Below are 21,941 nucleotides of genomic sequence, written 5' to 3' on the forward strand. Positions count from 1 at the left end.
TTGTGCTGCCCTCTTCCTTGACCTGTCAAAGGCTTTTGATACTGTTGATTACACACTGCTAATTCAGAGGCTTCCCTCAATTGGCCTAGACCAGGCTGTATGTAACTGGTTTAAAAAGTACATGAGAGATAGTATCTACTGTTGGATTCGACATTTGGAACATTATTAAGATATGAAATAAATTATAGAGAAGAAGAATGGTTCCCTGTAGAAAGACAGATGGCTTTGGAATGTGTTGGGTGGACGGGAGGAGAGCAACGTGTTGATATAGGGGAGACAGATGGACATCTGTGGATTAGGTGAAGGAGGGGTTGAGGTCAGGAGGTGAGGTCAGATCCCCTGAAGGGAGTAATAAGGGTTTAGTATCCTGTTACTCTTTTCCTGTAGAACCATACGATGTAAGGATTGGATAGAAGGAGGAGTGTCTTAAGTGGGATATATATATCTGTGATGGGAGAAATGTTGGGTTGTCTGAATTACAGCTGTACAGAACCTTTGGGCAGAATTAAACTTGGTTAAAGCTTCTCTAGAGTCTGTGAGTTATTTACTCTGAAAAATAAGAACCTAACACTTCTGATGGTGTTAAATCAGGTTTCCTGGGTATTATGAAAGGTGTCCTGCAGGGGTCGATATCTGGACTCTGCACTTCTTACTGTTTACATTAACAATATCGACTTGTCTGTAAAAAAATGTAACTTATACTGTATGCTGATGATGCTGTTGTGTATGCTATTGCCTCATGGTTGACCAGGCTCGATCTGAACTACAGTCTGCCTTCATTGTAGTACAGAAAAACTTTCTTGACCTGAAATTGGTATTGAAAGGACGTTAAAAAAATATTATGCGCACAAAAATAACTCTGATTTAAGCATACAGTTGAAGTCGGAAGTTTACATACACTTAGGTTGGAGTCATTAAAACCATTTCAACCACACCACAAATTACTTGTTAACAAACTATAGTTTTGGCAAGTTGGTTAGGACAAGTAATTTTTCCAAACAATTGTTCACAGACAGATTATTTCACTTATAATTCATTGTATCACAATTCCAGTGGGTCAGAAGTTTACATAAGTTGACTGTGCCTTTAAACAGCCTGGAAAATTCCAGAAAATGATGTCATGGCTTTAGAAGCTTCTGGTAGGCTAATTTACATCATTTGAGTCAATTGGAGGTGTACCTGTGGATGTATTTCAAGGCCTACCTTCAAACCCAGTGCCTCTTTGCTTGACATCATGGGAAAATCAAAAGAAATCAGCCAAGACCTCAGAAAAATAATTGTAGACCTCCACAAGTCTGGTTCATCCTTGGGAGCAATTTCCAAACGGCTGAAGGTACCACGTTCATCTGTACAAACAATAGTACACAAGTATAAACACCGTAGGACCACGCAGCCGTCCTACCGCTCAGGAAGGAGATGTATTCTATCTCCTAGAGATAAACGTACTTTGGTGCGAAAAGTGCAAATCATTCCCAGAACAACAGCAAAGGACCTTGTCAAGATGCTGGAGGAAACAGGTACAAAAGTATCTATATCCACATAACCTGAAAGGCCACTCAGCAAGGAAGAAGCCACTGCTCCAAAACCGCCATAAAAAAGCCAGACTACAGTTTGCAACTGCACATGGGGACAAAGATCACACTTTGAAGAAATGTCCTCTGGTCTGATGAAACAAAAATTGAACTTTTTGGCCATAATGACCATTGTTATGTTTGGAGGCAAAAGGGGGAGGCTCGCAAGCTGAAGAACACCATCCCAACCATGAAGCACGGGGGTGGCAGCATCATGTTGTCGGGGTGCTTTGCTACAGGCGGGACTGGAGCACTTCACAAAATGGATGGCATCATGAGGAGGAAAATGATGAGATGTTTCTTCAATATATCCACAAGACATCAGTCAGGAAGTTAAAGCTTGGAAGTTAAAGCTTGACCCTAAACATACTTCCAAAGTTGTGGCAAAATTGCTTAAGGACAACAAAGTCAAGGTATTGGAGTGGCCATCACAAAGCCCTGACCTCAATCCTATAGAAAATTTGTGGGCAGAAATGAAAAAGCTTGTGCGAGCAAGGAGGCCTACAAACCCGACTCAGCTACACCAGCTTTGTCAAGAGGAATGTGCCAAAATTCACCCAATTTATTGTGGGAAGCTTGTGGAAGGGTACCCGAAATGTTTGACCCAAGTTAAACAATTTAAAGGCAATACTACCAAATACTAATTGAGTGTATGTAAACTTCTGACCCACTGGGAATGTGATGAAGAAATATAAACTGAAAAAAATAATTCTCTCTACTAATTATTCTGACATTTCACATTCACAAAACAAAGTGGTGATCCTAACTGACCTAAGACAGGGAATTTTTACTAGGATTAAATGTCAGGAATTGTGAAAACTGAGTTTAAATGTATTTGGCTAAGGTGTATGTAATCTTCCGACTTCAACTGTAGGTCCTGCCTCTAGCTAAATGGTAGATTATTCAGTCGATATCCCTATTGGTCCTAGATTATGGCGACATCATCATTGCACATGTTGATCTTAAGCTTCCACAGGCAGTTTGGAACTCGGTAGAGAGTGTTGCAACCGAGGACAGATGATTTTTATGCTCTATGTGTTTCAACACTCTGCGGTCCCATTCTGTGAGCTGTGTGGCCTACCACTTTGCGTATTAGCCGTTGTTGCTCCTAGATGTTTCCACTTCACAATAACAGGACTTAAAATTGACCGGTGCAGCTCTAGAGGGGTAAACATTTGACGAACTGACTATTTGGAAAGGTGGCGTTCTATGACGGCGCCACGATGAAAGTCACTGAGCTCTTCAGTAAGGCCATCATACTGCCAATGTGTGTCTATAGAGACTGCATGGATGTGTGCTCGATTTTATACACCTGTCAAAATGGGTGTGACTGAATTAACTGAATCAGATAATATGAAGGAGTGTCCACATACTTTTGCATACCCTATACATGCAAAAAAAAAAATAGAAAAAAGAAGAAACCCACACACTGCTCTTGATAATATCACTGCTCTTTAATAAGCTTTACGTATCGGCCTCACGACCGTAGTCAGAGCTTTTGTGAGTTTTTTTTAATTAGCACCCTTATGCTTGGTAGGCCGATGTCCTCATTGTGGTTTTACAGACGTGTTTAATACGTTTTATGTACACACTTTATTTGAATAGTTATGAAATGCATATTGTTATATTTGGTAGCACTTACTTGTTTTCCCTCGACTCCAACCCCATTCGATGCGTGGAACGGATGTGGGTGGGGCTATGTGTACATAAGATTGCTAATTTAAAAAACTCACAAAAGCTCTGACTAAGCTATTAAAAAAAAAAAAGCTATTAAAGAGCAGTGATACTATCGAGAGCAGTGTGCGGGTTTCTTCTTTTTTCTCAATTTATTCAACAGTTACAGCGCACCTGTAAAAATGATAGCTCAGATGTGCTAGTGCCTTTTGAATTTTGGTATACACTATGTATGCAAAATGCACCATACTGGCTATATTTCTGTATTTAGAAAGTTATATCTTGAAAACTTGATTGCTGACAAGCTAAATATGTTGGGACTATATCAACAATGGATAATGAAACAAATGTTGTTCAATGTTTGAACACAGTAAGGGTTAGGATTGTATTTCTGCTCACCAATGTTATTGTCACAAGAGGGAGTTCTCTCCATGCTGTCTCGTGCCTGGATGTCTCTGGTGTTACTGGAGTCGAGCCCCAGTGCAGGGTCTTCCACCGAGGGACACCCCTGGATGGCTGGCCCCAGGGACCTCTGCTCCTCCTTCCCTGAGTGTTTCAGGTCAACTGAAGCTCTCTTTAGTCCTGAGTAGGACTCCCTCTCCGAGTTGTTTTCCGTTTCCTTGTTGCTTCCTCCTGTGGAATTGTAATCAACACGAGTCAGTGGAACACACCCGTGCTTCTAGTGCCACGAAAAGAATGCACCGAACTCTTCTGGGACTTAGAAAGGTGCTCAGTGAAAAATAACAATAAAACAAATGCATGCACAAAAGGAAGCGCTCGTTTCGGAGAATGAATATGGAACCCACCTTTAGTTGGATGTGGTGTGAAGGAGATTCTTCTTGTGCTCTTTGTGCTCTTAACATCTTCTGGATCGGAATCACTAGCGTGAGAATACGCAGCCTGTGTAGATGGAAACATCAACACGTACAATCAATGAAACGGCATTCTAAATAGCATCTTATTCCCTTTATAGTGCAATTCTTTTGACCAGGGCCCAGAACTCTGGTGAAAGTAGTGCTCTAAATAGGGAATAGGGTGCCATTTGAGATGCACACTGCGCCCGTCTCGCAAATGTAATATAATATTATCTACAACTTTTGATCAGGGGCCAGGGCTATGGTCAAGGTAGTGCTCTAAATAAGAAATAGGGTGCCATTTGAGATGCACTTTAGGCCAATCTCCTAAATGTAATGTTCACCAATGAATATTGTATAATCTGCTACAGCAACATATTATAGCAGTGGCCATGAGCATAGTTAAAGGCCCAGTGCTGTCAGACACTTGATTGTCCTGTGTTTTATATACACTCACCGGCTATTTTATTAGGTGCACCCATTTAGGGTCGGACCCCCCTTTGCCACCAGAACAGCCTGAATTCTTCGAGGAAGTCTACAAGGTGAAGGAAACATTCCACAAGGATGTTGGTGCATGCTGACGCGATGGCATCATGCAGTTGCTGCAGATTGGATGGAGGTACATCATGCTGCGAACAGCCTGTTCCATCTCATCCCAAAGATGCTCTATTGGGTTGAGGTCTGCGCAGGCCACTCAAGCAAACAGAACTCGCTATCATGTTCCAAGCAATGTTTTCCACTTCTCAATTGTCCAGTGTTTGTTTAAATCTTGTGCCCACTGGAGGCGTTTCTTCTTGTTATTAGCTGATAGTAGTGGAACCCGGTGTGGTCGTCTGGTGCAATAGCCCATCTGTGACAAGGATCAACGAGTTGTGCGTTCTTAGATGCTGTTCTGCACACCACCGTTGTACTGTGCCATTATTTTTCTGTTTGTGACCTACCTGTTCGCCTGCACGATTCTTGTCATTCTCCTTTGACTTCCCTCATCAACGAGCTGTTTTTTGAATACTTTAGAATACAGGGAGTGGTTTTTGAAATAGTATTACTGATTTACCAGGATTATATTTAAGTGATAATGCCCTCGAAGCCAGTGTTTGGCCGGCAAACTGTGCCAATATATCCTCCAAACACCGGTTTCGAGGGCGTTATCACATTTATACAACGGGTTGCCAACATATTCAAATAATGATTTACCTACACTACCGTTCAAAAGTTTGGGGTCACTTTGAAATGTCCTTGTTTTTTATTAAAGAAAAGCACATTTTTTCATCCATTAAAATAACATCAAAATGATCAGAAATATAGTGTAGACATTGTTAATGTTGTAAATAACTATTGTAGCTGGAAGCAGATTTTTTTAATGGAATATCTACATAGGCGTACAGAGGCCCATTATCAGCAACCATCACTCCTGTGTTCCAATGGCACATTCTGTTAGTTAATCCAAGTTTATAATTTTAAAAGGCTAATTGATCATTAGAAAGCCCTTTTGCAATTGTTAGCACAGCTGAAAACTGTTGTACCGATTAAAGAAGCAATAACACTGTCCTTCTTTAGACTAGTTGAGTATCTGGAGCATCAGCATTTGTAGGTTTGATTCCAGGCTCAAAATGGCCAGAAACAAAGAACTTTCTTCTGAAACTCGTTAGTCTATTTTTGTTCTGAGAAATGAAGGCTATTCCATGCGAGAAATTTCCAAGAAACTGAAGATCTCGTACAACCCTGTGTACTACTCCCTTCACAGAACCGTGTAAACTGGCTCTAACCAAGTGTGTATTTTCAAAGTTTCAATGAGTTGTAAAAATGTCTCAGAGAACTCTGCTGAATTCCCTCAGTTGAAGGTCCGCTAAGTTAACCTAGGCTACTTAACATTACTCGCTCTGTATTTTAAGTTGTTATATTATCATTAGAAGTCTATTATCAGGTAAAAGCATATACTTATTATTATAATTTCTCAAATATTTATTAGCTAATCATTCAGTCGAATACGCTATTCTACAGATATTGAAGTTGTTTTTGAGCGTTAAGGGAACTCGGTCCACGAAATTGTTATTATATTTTTCAATCTTGAAATATAAGGGTGAATGTTATTAATCAGTGACTGAAATTTTGCGCTACGTGATATTCACTTCTGAACTTGGGAGACTTGGAGAGCACTCAAAGTGTTGTAGAACGCCCCTCTGAATAATGGGGCGTGGTTTTGGCATAACTGCGTTGGGAAAAAGAAAGACGGCATCAGGACACTGTTGTTCAGAAGAGCATTTCTGAAGCATTGAAGGTCCCCAAGAACACAGTGGCCTCCATCATTCTTAAATGGAATAAGTTTTGATCCATCAAGACTCTTCCTAGAGCTGGCTGCCTGGCCAAACTGCTCAATTGGGGGAAAATGGCATTGGTCAGGGAGGTGACCAAGAACCTGATGGTCACTCTGACAGAGGTCCAGAGTTTCTCTGTGGAGATAGGAGAACCGGCCAAAAGGACAACAATCTCTGCAGCACTCCACTAATCAGGCCTTTATGGTAGAGTGGCATGACAGAAGCCACTCCTCAGTAAATGGCACAAGACAGCCTGTTTGGAGTTTGCCAAAAGGCACTTATAGACTCTCAGACCATGAGAAACAAGATGCTCTGGTCTGATGAAACCAAGATTTAACTCTTTGGCCTGAATGCCAAGCGTCATGTCTGGAGAGAAACCTGGCACCATCCCTATGGTGAAGCAAAGTGGTGGCAGCATCATGCTGCAGGGATGTTTTTCAGCGGCAGGGACTGGGAGACTAGTCAGGATCTAGGGAAAGATGAACGGAGCAAAGTACAGAGAGATCCTTGATGAAAACCTGCTCCAGAGTGCTCAGAACCTCAGACTGGGGCAATGGTTCACCTTCCAACAGGACAAAAACCCTAAGCACACAGCCAAGACAACGCATGTCCTTGAGAAGCTCAGTCAGAATGTCCTTGAGTGGCTCAGTCAGAGCGATTGAACATCTCAGGAGAGACCTAAAAATAGCTGTGAAGCGACAGTCCCCATCCAATCTGACAGAGCTTGATGGAATCTGCAGAGATGGGACGAACTCCCCAAATACTGGTGTGCCAAGCTTGTAGCGTCATATCCAAGAAAACTCTAGGCTGTAATCGCTGCCTAAGGTGCTTCAACAAAGTACTGAGTAAAGGGTCTGAATACTAATGTAAATGTGATATCTGTTTTTTCTAAATTTGCAAACATTTCTTTAAAACTATTCATTATGGGGTATTGTGTGACGATTGATGAGGGGGGAAAAAACTATATAATCAATTTTAGAATAAGGCTGTAACGTAACAAAACGTGGAAAAAGTTAAGGTCATAAAAATGATGTCAGCTGATTCATGATAACGACTGGCTGAGAAACGTTGCCTGCCTGTCTGTCTCGTTCCGACTCCCGACACCTTCATTACTATGGGACAGCTGGAGATCGAATCTGAATATTGAAACAATGTTGCAAATGTTGGACAGACAGACAGCAAGGTTTATACAAATCTCCGCTGTTAAAAACAAAATGTTATTCTAAAGAAAATGTGAGATAATGTCTGGATGCTTTTTATAGTGGAGATCAAGTTTATAAAGTGCCCGGCTGGGTTGATGAGACAGTGGATTGCGCAGTCAGATGGAACAGAGTAAATAGGCATTTTAACGTCATAGATTTAGCCAGTGGTAACTTGTGGAATAGACACTGGCTGGAATGTGGTTTTAACCAATCAGCATTCAGGATTAGACCCACCAGTTGTATGAAATATTTTATCTTAGACAATCTCATATGGCAAGTCTTATTTGTTTCTGTTATTGTCAGGACTTCATTGTTAGAATATGATACAGCAAAGATGCATCCCAAATGGCACCCTGTTCCATATACTCTATAGTGCACTACTTTTGACCAGAGCCCTACGAGCCTTGCTCACTAAAAGAAGTTCACTATAAAGGGAATATTGTACCATTTGGGACACTACCCATGTTTACTGACCATACAGTTTTGACAGAGAACCCAATAGGCTTGTGTTAGGGCCATCTGATATAAATGTACCTTGCCATTCTCGTCTCTGAGGTCGAATGTCAGCTCCAGATTTTTCCGGAAAAAATCTGCGAACTCAGGGTACATGTCAAGCACCTCCAAGAGATCTTCCCTCTGGATCGTGTGCAGGTCACAGTAACTCAGGGCTCTGACGTCCGCATTGGACTTCCCAGGCTTGGAGTACAGATGGATCATTTCTCCAAAGATGTCATTTTTCCCTGGTGAGTAGAGAGCGAGAGAGTAGATTGGGTTAAGTTCTTAGAGAGAATTATCAGAATACTCTAGCCATCAGGAGATCTGGTTTGAGTCTCTCAGTAAATATAAGATGATCATAAACTCGTCTCTTTTTCAGGACCCTGTCTTTCAAAGATAATTAGTCAAAATCCAAATAATTTCACAGATCTTCATTGTAAAGGGTGTAAACACTGTTTCCCATGCTTGTTCAATGAACCATAAACAATTAATGAACATGCACCTGTGGAATGATCATTAAGACACTAACAGCTTACAGACGGTAGGCAATTGAGGTCAGTTATGAAAACTTAGGACACTAAAGAGACCTTTCTACTGACTCTGAAAAACACCAAAAGAAAGATGCCCTGCTCATCTGCGTGAACATGCCTTAGGCATGCTGCAAGGAGGCATGAGGACTGCAGATGTGGCCAGGGCAATAAATTGTAATGTCCGTACTGTGAGACGCCTAAGACAGGGAGACAGGACGGACAGCTGATCGTCCTCGCAGTGGCAGACCACGTGTAACAACACCTGCAACAGGATCGGTATATCCGAACATCACACCTGCGGGACAGGTACAGGATGGCAACAGCAACTGCCCGAGTTACACCAGGAATGCACAATCCCTCCATCAGTGCTCAGACTGTCCGCAATAGGCTGAGAGAGGCTGGACTGAGGGCTTGAAGGCCTGTTGAAGTAAGGCAGGTCCTCACCAGACATCACCGGCAACAATGTCATCAATGGGCACAAACCCACCGTCGCTGGACGAGACAGGACTGGCAAAAAGTGCTCTTCACTGACGAGTTGCGGTTTTGTCTCACCAGGAGTGATGGTCGGATTCGCGTTTATCGTAGAAGGAATGGGCGTTACACCAAGGCCTGTACTCTGGAGCGGGATCGATTTGGAGGTGGAGGGTCATGCGTCATGGTCTGGGGCAGTGTCACAGCATCATCGGACTGAGCTTGTTGTCATTGCATCTCATCGCTGTGCGTTACAGGGAAGACATCCTCCTCCCTCATGTGGTACCCTTCCTGCAGGCTCATCCTGACATGACCCTCCAGCATGACAATGCCAACAGCTATACTGCTCGTTCTGCGCATGATTTCCTGCAAGACAGGAATGTCAGCGTTCTGCCATGGCCAGCGAAGAGCCCGGATTTCAATACCATTGAGCACGTCTGGGACCTGTTGGATAGGAGGGTGAGGGCTAGGGCCATTCCCCCCAGAAATGTCTGGGAACTTGCAGGTGCCTTGGTAGAAGAGTGGGGTAACATCTCACAGCAAGACCTGGCAAATCTGGTGCAGTCCACGAGGAGGAGATGCACTGCAGTACTTAATGCAGCTGGTGATACAGATACAGACTTTTGATTTTGACCCCCCCTTTGTTCAGGGAGACATTATTCAATTTCTGTTAGTCACATGTTCAGTTCATGTCTCAGTTGTTGAATCTTATGTTCATACAAATATTTACACATGTTAAGTTTGCTGAAAATAAACGCAGTTGACAGTGAGAGGACGTTTCTTTTTGTGCCGCGTTTATATTCTCAGAAGATTAAGAGAACGGCTCTGTCTGTCTGTGTGTAACACAGGAGACTGCTGAGGAAAGGGCAGCTCATAATAAAGACTCTAATGGAGCATAGGGAATGGCATCAAACACATGGAAACCATGTGTTTGATACCATTCCACTTAAGGTGCCACCAACCTCCTGTGGAGTGTAGACTAATGCACTCGACTGGTGTGGAGAAGGACGGCCGGTCTGGGTTTGCCTTTGAGGATCTGAAAAGTATAGTGCCTATTTTCTTTCTGTCTCTATATGCGTTGTCAACTCAAGGTCTGTACATCAGTGGTCTTGATCCATGATTTAAACAAAGTAATACAGTATACAGTATATCCGATAGAAACAACTTTGATGTGATGAGCACCGTTTGAGTTAGTGATCAACATACTTTGCTTGTTCAACTACAAAAAGGAATCGATTGTTGTGATAATGAGATGCAATGCATTTGTTAAATTTGGAATTACTCTTGTATAATGAATTATATTATGCTCTTTACAAACGTGAGAGACCAGTTTGTCAGCTCTCAGCGGGTGGCGTGTATACAGAGTGTATAGTTTAAAGGGCATCTTAAGCCACTCGTCATCGGGCTTAAGGCGGCCTTTCAGTGGTGCCAGGTCTTAGTAAATGTCAACCCATGTGCAGCATTTTGTGTGAATGAGATGCAATAGGTTGGACTGCTGTGTGGCTTTAAGTGACCTATGAGGAGTGGCCTCCAGCCTCAGTGTTCCACCTCAGCAGGGACCAGATACTTCCCTAACACACGACTGCAGCACAGCAGAGTGGCTCAGAGTAGAGGCCCACACTCAGCTCTCACACCAAGGCTTTGTATCATGATTACAATAGAACACTTGCTTACAATAGAACACTAGCCTACTACAAACAATTCACATGTTTTTGGTTCTCAAAATCCATTAAGCCTGTACATACAAATGGATTTCTCTGTGATATATTAATACTATATGTTTTGTTATCAGAAACGCTGATCTACAGTACGAGATTGGCATATTCAACACCTGAATGTATTTTATACTAGTTACTACTAGTCTTATCTGGTTAGGATTTCCCCGCTATCCACATTGGATCTGGGACGATTCTGGGCGAGAGATGGGGCACTTGGGCTGAGAGTCAGACTCAGTGAGTTATCTGGCCCAAATGGGGCTCGGGCCGATTGGGGCTACTCTCTACTCTCTGGCAGATGATTACACGGACTGCTTTAAATAACATTACATTATTTATATATTTTCCCATATTTTCTAATTGTTTTTGTGATAAAAAAAAATAGAATTAACATTTCAAATAAATTCTTTTAAGAGTCCTGTTTAAGTAGTATTTTAGTATTTGGAAACTTTGTGCAAGGAAATTGACAAGCATTAAAAACCTTGTGCATGGAGCCTCCCGAGTGGCACAGCGGTCTAAGACACTGCATTGCCATACAAACTGCGTTGCTGCAAATGCTAGTTCGATACCCATGCCGGCAGTGACCGGGAGACACATGAGGCGAAGCACAATTGGCCCAGCGTCGTCTGAGTTAGGGGAGGGTTTGGCCAGCCTGGATGTCCTTGTCTCATCATGCTGTAGCGACTCCTGTGGCGGGCCGGGTGCATGCACACTGAAACGTTGTTTTCTCTGACAAAACATTTTTTCGGGGGGTGGATGGGTATAATTTGTATGCATTTGTATGCATAAAATGTGTAATAGTAATATTTAAATAACTAAATTACTAAATGTGCATTGGGACGCTTCTGGGGGTGTTCTGGTAAGATGCCGGCAAAGTAGGCTGAATTCCGGTAGACGGAAACGGCCCAATGTACTTGGGGCAATTCTGAGCAGTCATTCATTTTGAATCCAGGCCAAGACCTACACCCGATTCCAGGCTGATTCAATCAGTTCCGCCACCCCGGGAAGAGGGCCGCTTCTGGGCCGATTCCTCATTGCTAGCTGGGTTTCCTTCTCACATTTAGACAAGAACAGTGACTAGAGAAATTAGTGGTGCCAGTTCATAAAGGAAACCCGAATGCCCTGGTACCAATTAGAGGCTAGTATCAATAACGTCTATCTTATTGGGTGGGTATTTAATCTTTACGGTTCTGCTGCCGTTTGCAGCTACTGCTACTATGTGATGGCTTCTTGCTTTGCATCAACGCTGCTGTGTAACTAGATGTTTCTCGCTATGGTGCTGTGTTCTGATATAATATTTTCTTTGCGAATGCTCACTAGCAGAGTTTGAACCTCGTCCACGTCGTTCAACATGGTCATGTTGCAATGTTTGGCTGCTGTGAGGATGTCACTGATTGCGAGAATCAACCATGTTGCTGCTCTATTGTTGTCAGTCAATAGCGGCTACAAACTAGCTAGCTAAGTAGAATTAGCCTCGGGAGTAGCCTATCATATACAGTGCCTTGCGAAAGTATTCGACCCCCTTGAACTTTGCGACCTTTTGCCACATTTCAGGCTTCAAACATAAAGATATAAAACTGTATTTTTTTGTGAAGAATCAACAACAAGTGGGACACAATCATGAAGTGGAACGACATTTATTGGATATTTCAAACTTTTTTAACAAATCAAAAACTGAAAAATTGGGCGTGCAAAATTATTCAGCCCCTTTTAATTTCAGTGCAGCAAACTCTCTCCAGAAGTTCAGTGAGGATCTCTGAATGATCCAATGTTGACCTAAATGACTAATGATGATAAATACAATCCACCTGTGTGTAATCAAGTCTCCGTATAAATGCACCTGCACTGTGATAGTCTCAGAGGTCCGTTAAAAGCGCAGAGAGCATCATGAAGAACAAGGAACACACCAGGCAGGTCCGAGATACTGTTGTGAAGAAGTTTAAAGCCGGATTTGGATACAAAAATATTTCCCAAGCTTTAAACATCCCAAGGAGCACTGTGCAAGCGATAATATTGAAATGGAAGGAGTATCAGACCACTGCAAATCTACCAAGACCTGGCCGTCCCTCTAAACTTTCAGCTCATACAAGGAGAAGACTGATCAGAGATGCAGCCAAGAGGCCCATGATCACTCTGGATGAACTGCAGAGATCTACAGCTGAGGTGGGAGACTCTGTCCATAGGACAACAATCAGTCGTATATTGCACAAATCTGGCCTTTATGGAAGAGTGGCAAGAAGAAAGCCATTTCTTAAAGATATCCATAAAAAGTGTTGTTTAAAGTTTGCCACAAGCCACCTGGGAGACACACCAAACATGTGGAAGAAGGTGCTCTGGTCAGATGAAACCAAAATTTAACTTTTTGGCAACAATGCAAAACGTTATGTTTGGCGTAAAAGCAACACTGCTCATCACCCTGAACACACCATACCCACTGTCAAACATGGTGGTGGCAGCATCATGGTTTGGGCCTGCTTTTCTTCAGCAGGGACAGGGAAGATGGTTAAAATTGATGGGAAGATGGATGGAGCCAAATACAGGACCATTCTGGAAGAAAACCTGATGGAGTCTGCAAAAGACCTGAGACTGGGGTGGAGATTTGTCTTCCAACAAGACAATGATCCAAAACATAAAGCAAAATCTACAATGGAATGGTTCAAAAATAAACATTTCCAGGTGTTAGAATGGCCAAGTCAAAGTCCAGACCTGAATCCAATCGAGAATCTGTGGAAAGAACTGAAAACTGCTGTTCACAAATGCTCTCCATCCAACCTCACTGAGCTCGAGCTGTTTTGCAAGGAGGAATGGGAAAAAATGTCAGTCTCTCGATGTGCAAAACTGATAGAGACATACCCCAAGCGACTTACAGCTGTAATCGCAGCAAAAGGTGGCGCTACAAAGTATTAACTTAAGGGGGCTGAATAATTTTGCACGCCCAATTTTTCAGTTTTTGATTTGTTAAAAAAGTTAATATCCAATAAATGTCGTTCCACTTCATGATTGTGTCCCACTTGTTGTTGATTCTTCACAAAAAAATACAGTTTTATATCTTTATGTTTGAAGCCTGAAATGTGGCAAAAGGTCGCAAAGTTCAAGGGGGCCGAATACTTTCGCAAGGCACTGTATATCAAACTACTCGTTTGTTCCCAATACCTGCTTTCAGGCAGATACGGCGCGCTCCGTGAACACACACCCCATCATGGGGAATCATCCCGTCAGAAAAAAGGAAGAAGCCTATGCTAGGCTAGCATACAGGCAATGCGTTGAAATATATAGGAGTTAGTAGCAATGTTTTTTAATCATGATTAGGAGATTAATTGTATTGGTCACACACACACATATTTAGCAGATGTTATTGCAGGTGTAGCAAAATGCTTGTGTTGCTAGTTCCAACAGTGCAGTAGAATCTAACAATTCACAACAATACACAGAAATCTAAAAGTAAAATAATGGAATTAATAAATATATAAATATTAGGAGGTGGAATGTCAGAGTGGCATTGGCTAAAATACAGTAGAGTACACTATATACATATTAAATGAGTAAAACAGTATGAAAACATTTTTAAAGTGACTAGTGTTCCATTATTAAAATGACCAGTGATTCCATGTCTATGTACATAGGGTAGCAGCCTCTTTGGTGCAGGATTGAGTAACCGGGTGGTAGTCGGCTAGTGATGGCTATTTAACAGTCTGATGGCCTTGAGATAGCTGTTTTTCAGTCTCTCTGCCCCAGCTTTCATGCACTAGTACTGACTTCACCTTCTGGATGATGACGGGGTGAACAGGCCGTGGCTCGGGTGGTTATTGTCCTTAATGATCTCTTTGGCCTTCCTGAGACATCGGGTACTGTAGGTGTCTTGGAGGGCAGGCATTGTGCCCCCAGTGATGCGTTGGGCAGACAGCACCACCCTCTGAAGAGCCATGTGGTTGCGGATGGTGCAGTTGCCGTACAAAGGCGGTGATACAGCCTGACAGGATACTCTCAATTGTTCATCTATAAAACTTTGTGAGGGTCTTAGGGGCTAAGCCGAATTTCTTCAGCGTCCTGAGGTGGAAGAGACGCTGTTGTCTGTGTGGGTGGGTGGACCATTTCAGATTGTCAATGATGTGTATGCCGAGGAACTTGAAGCTTTTCACCTTCTCCACTGGTGTCCCGTCGATGCGGATGGGGGTGTGCTGTCCTGAAGTCCACAATCAGCTCCTTCGTTTTGTTGACATTGAGGGAGAGGTTATATTCCTGGCACCACTCCACCAAAGCCCTTACCTCCTCCCTATAGGCTGTGTCGTCATTGTTGGTAATCAGGCCTATGACTGTTGTGTCGTCTGTAAACTTGATGAGTTGGAGGCTTGCGTGGCCAAGCAGTTATGGGTGAACAGGGAGGGAGCTGAGCACACACCCTTGTGGGCCCCTATGTTGAGGATCAGCGTAGTGGAGGTGTTGTTTCCTACCTTCACCATCTGGTGGCGACCCGTCAAGGTCCCAGTTGCACAGAGCGGGGTTAACAGCCTTACGAGGGTTAACACGCTTAAACGTCTTATTCACGTCGGTCACAGAGAAGGAGAGCCCACAGTCCTTGGTAGCGGGTCACATCGGTGGCACTGTATTATCTTCAAAGTGGGCGAAGAAGGTGTTTAGCTTGTCCGGGAGCAAGACGTCGGGGTCCGCGATGTGGCTGGTTTCCCTTTTGTAATCCACGATTGCCTGTAAACCTTGCCACATATGTCTCGTGTCTGAGCCATTGAATTGTGACTCCACTTTGTCTCTGTACTGACGTTTTGCCTATTTGATTCTCTTACAGTCACCTAGCCATGGTTAAATGTGGTTAAAAACGTTCAGTTTTGCGCAAATGCTGCCATCTATCCATGGTTTTTGGTTTGGGTAGATTGGGTAGTCACAGTGGGAACCACATCCCTTATACACTTCCTGATGAACTCAGTCACCATGTCCGTGTACACGTCAATGTTATTCTCATAGGCAACCCTGAACATTAGCCAGTAGTATACTGGGGTGGATGGTGTGCACACCTCCTGAGTCGGCCCCTGAAGTCCACTCCACCGGCGGCGTCTTGGAGAAGCCTCGGGGATAAGTTCAATTGCCCTTGGGGGTACGAACAAAGGATCCAATTCCGGAAAGTCGTATTTCTGGCCGTAATGCTGGTTACTGTCGCTCTGTTATCCAAAAGTTATTTCCGGCTGTATTTAATAACACAAAAAAACATTCTGGGCTAATAATGTAAGAAATAACAGACAAAAAAACTAAATACAGAAAAATACAGTTGATTAGGAGCTAGAAGATGAGCTGCCATGTCTCTCGGCGTCATCTATCATGGTGATTCGATAGTATTTCAGCCTATATGCATATGTTTATCATTTAGTGCAGCATCAATATCGATTTTCGTTCACTGCGCAGCGCATGAGAACACTGGAATTATGCATACTGTCACTGATGGCTATATTTACGGGTCATGCCAGTCACATTAGTAGTGACTTGCGCCGGCAGTCACACCTTAAATGTTGTACAAGTCATTATGACTATGGAACCCTATTCCCCTACACAGTTTAAGATAGAACGCATTCAACTTTTATTAATTTGCAGAATATTCTGGATTATTGCACTTATATAGCTACACTCCTGCTGGTTTCTGCTCTTCGCAATCTGAGTATCTATGTTCATGGTAGCATATTTGTTGCATGAGTCACACTATTAGCATACATTTACGGTATAATTTCAGTCAATGTAGTTATTTGATTCTTATTTGCAGCAGTAGATTGAAGCTTTTTATTAGCATGTCTTATGTGTTATGGATTTTAAATAGCGGATCCTCCCTGTCAATCCATCTTGCATTCTAGTATTATTATTCTTATTCTATCATATGTTTTTGTATTGTATGCTATTTTAGCAATCACTTCATTCTAGGCATCATGTATTAGTAGTTGTATTTATTCATTTTTTGTGCATTTTGTTATTTTCATGTCTCACATACTAGTTATATTATGTGTTGAGGCTGTAACTCGTAATGCTGTGGTGAATGCTTGCACATTCAGGTGTTAGCTGGAATTCTTTGCTTTATTTTCCACACACAGTATGGCATGGCTGCCAATATTGCATCGTGGCAGCATGTGCTGGTTAGGCTCTGTATACATCACCTAGGTGGATGTTGTGTTATTCATGCATGGCTGTATGTTCTGTATTATCTGCACATAGTGTTATGGCATGGTAGCTATTGTTGCAAGAGCACACAGTGAGGTTGTTGTTACTTAGAAGGCAACACTAGCTATTCCTTCCATAGCATCTGCTGAAGCATTGCAGTATGATGGCACATCATTTTAGGATAGTAGTGTCGGGTTCACCTAGGGGTCAGGAAAAGGGTTGTACCAAAATGTTTGATGTATTAGAATAATTGATTATGCTTATGTTTTATTAATAGAAGGGGAGGGGTTATAAGACCACATGTGTAGGGTCCTAGACTACAGATTAACAATATATATATTCATTATATAGTTTTAGAATTGTTCCACAGCTGTTTGCTATTTCTCTCACTCTCTTTTAAAGAAGACCCCTCTTAGAAATGTGTGACTGAGACAGAACTCTGCAGTGAAGTGTGGGAGATAAGAGACATTCCACAATAAATCAACTTTGGGGAGTGGACATTTATTGCCTAGCTTTTAGATAACACTGAAACTCTGTTTGTATAGCTATAGATGCAGGGTTTTGGTAGAAAGGTAATGACGTAGTCAGTGACATCACTAAGGCGGGACTTCGGTTTAGTAAAACAACTTGAGACCTTTTGTTTGATGCAGAACTTACTCAGAAACATGCGTACTATGTTCCTGATTGTCAACTTCTGTCTGCAATTGCATTAATAAAGGTTCTTGAATGATTTAACTAAAGATATTGTCATAATGCTAATTTGACCAATGAACCAATGATTTACAAAGACGTAATGAACAAACCCTAACAGTAGTAAGCAAGTTCATGTGCGTTATCATGCATGCTTGTACGTAACGCTTGTACAGCCATCTTATACCCGGATGCCGCTCACTAAGCGTGACTCATATCTACCGAATTGTGCTGGTCCAAATGTGTGGGTGCTACATGAACTGTTTATCAGTCAGTTATTGTGATATCTTGTGCTACTCGAATGACGTTAGTCCGTCGTCAGCTAAGCTTACTGGGTATTTTCCTCACTAGTAAATATTCACAGGAGTACAAGCTCATTTTAAATTGATACTTCTGCCTAAACCTAACCTTTCTTCCTCAGGTTTGAAATGATCACCTTGGTCCTTAGTATGTAAGCTGACATGTATAGCTGTGCGGTGACGAATCAAAGCTTGCTATAGTTTCAGCATGTTGGATGGGCTGTTGATACTAGCATTACCTAGCATGTGGTGGGCTTGCTAAACACCCATATGGCGATCAAGCATTCATGGTCCCTTATGGGAAGCTCTGTTAGAGCTTATTCAGACACTCTTATATGCAGGCATATCTAGTAATTTACAGTGCATTCGGAAAGTATTCAGACCCCTTGACCCGTTTTGTTACGTTACAGCCTTATTCTAAAATGTATTAAATAAAATATGTTCCTCATCAATCGACACACAATACTCCATAATGACGAAGCGAAAACCGCTACATTTCTTTTGAAAATATACTACAAATTAAAAACACAAATACCTTATTTACATAAGTATGCAGACTCTTTGCTATGAGACTCGAAATTGAGCTCAGGTGCATCCTGTTTCCATTGATCATCCTTGAGCTGTTCCTACAACTTGATTGGAGTCCACCTGTGATAAATTCAATTGATTGGACATGATTTGGAAAGACAAACACCTTTCTATCAGTTGACAGTTCATGTCAGAGCAAAAACCAAGCCATGTCTGAAAGAATTGTCTGTAGAGTTCTGAGACAGGATTGTGACGAGGCAAAGTTCTTGGGAAGGGTACAGCATTGAAGGTCCCCAAAAACACAATGGCCTCAATCATTCTTAAATGGAAGAAGTTTGGAACCACCAAGACTCAAAAAAGCCACTTCTCAGTAAAAGGCAAATGACAGCCCGTTTGGAGTTTGCCAAAAGGCATACCATGAGAAACAAGATTCTTTGGTCTGATGAATCCAAGATTGAACTCTTTGGCCTGAATGCCAAGCGTCACGTCTGGAGGAAACCAAGAACCGATCATCACCTGGCCAATACCATCCCTACGGTGAAGCATGGTGGTGGCAGCATCACACTGTGGGGATGTTTTTCAGTGGCAGGGACTGGGAGACTAGCCAGGATCGAGGCAAAGATGAACAGAACAAAGTACAGAGAGATCCTTGATGAAAACCTGCTCCAGAGTGCTCAGGACCTCAGAATGGGGCGAAGGTTCACCTTCCAACAGGACAACGACCCTAAGCACACAGTAAAGGCAATGCATGAGTGCCTTCAGGCCAAGTCTCTGAATGTCCTTGAGTGGCCCAGTCAGAGCCTGTACTTGAACCTGATCTAACATCTCTGGAGAGACCTGAAAATAGCTGTGCAGCAACGCTCCCCATCCAACCTGACAGAGCTTGAGTGGATCTGCAGAGAAGAATGGGAGACCCCCCCCCAAATACAGGTGTGCCAAGCTTGTATCATCATACTCAAGAAGACTTGAGATTGTAATCCCTGCCAAAGGTGCTTTAACAAAGTACAGAGTAAAGGGTCTAAATACTTATGTAAATGTGATTTATTGTTATATTGGGTCTATTTCTTTCATTATCAGGTTAGACATTAGCCTTTAGTTCAAGTAGACTATTTTTAGGTCTAGGTTTTCATTATCAGGTCACTCTCACTGTGCATGCTGCAGATGCATAAGCTACTGCTGAGCAATTTCAGTAGGACATTGGGCTATTTAGACAAAGTGGATACTTAGCTAACATTAGCTGCGGTTTTCGGGGTTTGTTAATTATACTGTATGTTTTATGCCATGTGATGGTATGCCATGCCTGAGCTGTGGCTCTCTGCAGCAGTCTACTGTATGGTCTTCTCTCTGTACAATGTCTTCTGTTATATAAACACGTATGCCTTTTCTATTCCAATTTCAGTACGGCAAATGTGCCTTATCATGCTCCAATAGCAGGGATTCTATTCAATTTGGGTGTCAGGACCCTTCAGCATGCCGGCTGCTCAAGAATCCATCTGTCTGCCTACTCTCCATGGCCTAAGGAAAAGCAACAAACGTATATCAGAATACAGCATGTCTCCTCTTTCTCAATAGCACAAGTTTGAGTTCACATTAAGGCAAGTGTTGGGTTTACATTACACTTTCCCAGAGGTCTGAATGAACAAAGTGTTCCTTCCCTTTAATTGATTTCGTAAGATCTGTTTGCATTATGGACTGTCAAATTTGGAACATTGTCATCATCACCAGAACTAAGATCACTTTGTCCTCTCTTTCATGTTATGCTGCCTGCATGCTGAGCTTGGGCAGCACCTGGCAAACCTCTGATTACCAGCATCAATGTTGAACAGTGACAAGATACTGGAACTCATCACGGCTCTGGTTCCTTCGTCAGAGCTGAGGGCTCGGTCTGAGCTATTGGCGCCCAATTCTGAATCGGCGCTGCTACTGTTTCTCAATTGATCCTGGCTTCACTCTGATCCTCTGCTACTACGACGTTAAAATTGATGTATTCTGAGATTGCAAAACCTACCTGAGTTGATGCAGTATTGCTATATGATCATGATTGTCAGCCCGTGCATAAGTAGAATATCCTCATACACCAAGATGAGAGCTCTCTCTGCCTCCTGGGCTTCAAAAGAGCCATCTTCAGGCAATGCGAAAGGTTACCCTCAATGGATTCACATTAAGGGAAGGGTGTTCTGGTTCATACAATGATATTATTAGAGGCAGTCGTCTTATGGATTTCTACAGGATTGTTTTACGGTTGGGGAATACACTTTGCACACATTTTTCTTTAATCATTGCATTAACCCACGACTTTCCGATTTAATTATGGACACTCACATTCCCAAACGAATAGGAAGGGTAAAGGCATGCCATTTGTCACTGCTCAAACTAACACTGTTTTCTGTCCTTTAGTCCATGTTACGCTACCACTGGCCACTGGTAGCGACCACTGGCCACGCTGGGCGATCAATTATTCATCACCGATGAGAGATACTGGTTTACATCACGGCTCTGTCTCCTCTGCAAACGCTTCGGGCTATCTCCTGATATGCAGAAAAATGTAATTTAGCATCGGTGCTGCTTCCATGACTTCTCTCTGTCCCTGCGTCCACACTGACGACCATGGCACGTGGTCCTGTGCTTCCTATGAATGCTATATTAGATTACAACGCCAGGGAGATTTTGGATGCCAAAAATTAATCTGCGATTTCAATGTTTTACATAGTTTAACGTGTCGGTGTTCGGCCCACAGTCAATAGCATTGCTTTGGTGGTTATCGTAATAAAGTTCAGTGGATATTAGCACAGGTGGTTGGCTGGGTGCTTAATACTTAGGATGTATTGTAGTAGATATTTCACGTCGGCCATAGATTAGGCTACTCAAATATTTCAGTGTTGGCACCTGTCGGTGCTTCTTTAGGGCGGCTGGGTTCAAACTGTTGATTGGCAGGGTAGGCAGATGGTCACGTGCCAAGATTGACGCTCATCTTGCCTCAATCGAGGGTACCTGGCGATACGTCACAAGAGATACATCAGAGTTATACGTGGCTCAGTATGCACGTGTGATTAACAATCTACTTAAGATTCATTTGCGTGATATGATTCCTTTAGGGGGTCATTCGATGATAATATTTTCAACGGCGCTTCTGCCATAGCTACACATAAGCGTCTGGCGTAAAGTTCTGCAGTTTTGGGGGATTGGGATAGTTTACCGCACCCACTGCCCGTAGGCTATATCTTATAATGGATGCTTCGCTCCGGCAGTGAGTTACCCTGAAGGAGTAGAGCCTATATTGCGAAATCTTGCGTTATTCATTGCTGAACAAATGGTTAAAAAAAATTCAACGTGGCGTTTTCTTTCTGAAATTAAGCGGAGCCGGTTCAGAAAGGAAACCCGAGTGCCCCGCCATCAGCAACCCAGCCTCCACCTGTTAGGTTATGTGTTCATGCAAGGGGGATT

At 42.6% G+C, this 21,941-nt stretch overlaps 1 protein-coding gene across 1 annotated transcript in view; it reads right to left on the reverse strand.

The window, feature by feature from the left end:
* Positions 1-21,941, reverse strand: part of LOC139406014 (voltage-gated inwardly rectifying potassium channel KCNH7-like) — a 92,472-nt gene that overhangs the window by 8,610 nt on the left and 61,921 nt on the right. Inside the window, exons 11-13 of the mRNA XM_071148476.1 lie at positions 8,151-8,356; positions 4,052-4,145; positions 3,645-3,878 (exon numbers count right to left, since the gene is read on the reverse strand). Coding sequence (XP_071004577.1) covers positions 3,645-3,878; positions 4,052-4,145; positions 8,151-8,356 — 534 coding nt within the window. The remainder of the gene's footprint in view (positions 1-3,644; positions 3,879-4,051; positions 4,146-8,150; positions 8,357-21,941) is intronic.

The sequence above is a fragment of the Oncorhynchus clarkii genome, chromosome 3 (assembly GCF_045791955.1).
Source record: "Oncorhynchus clarkii lewisi isolate Uvic-CL-2024 chromosome 3, UVic_Ocla_1.0, whole genome shotgun sequence".
In the NCBI taxonomy this organism is placed as follows: domain Eukaryota; kingdom Metazoa; phylum Chordata; class Actinopteri; order Salmoniformes; family Salmonidae; genus Oncorhynchus; species Oncorhynchus clarkii.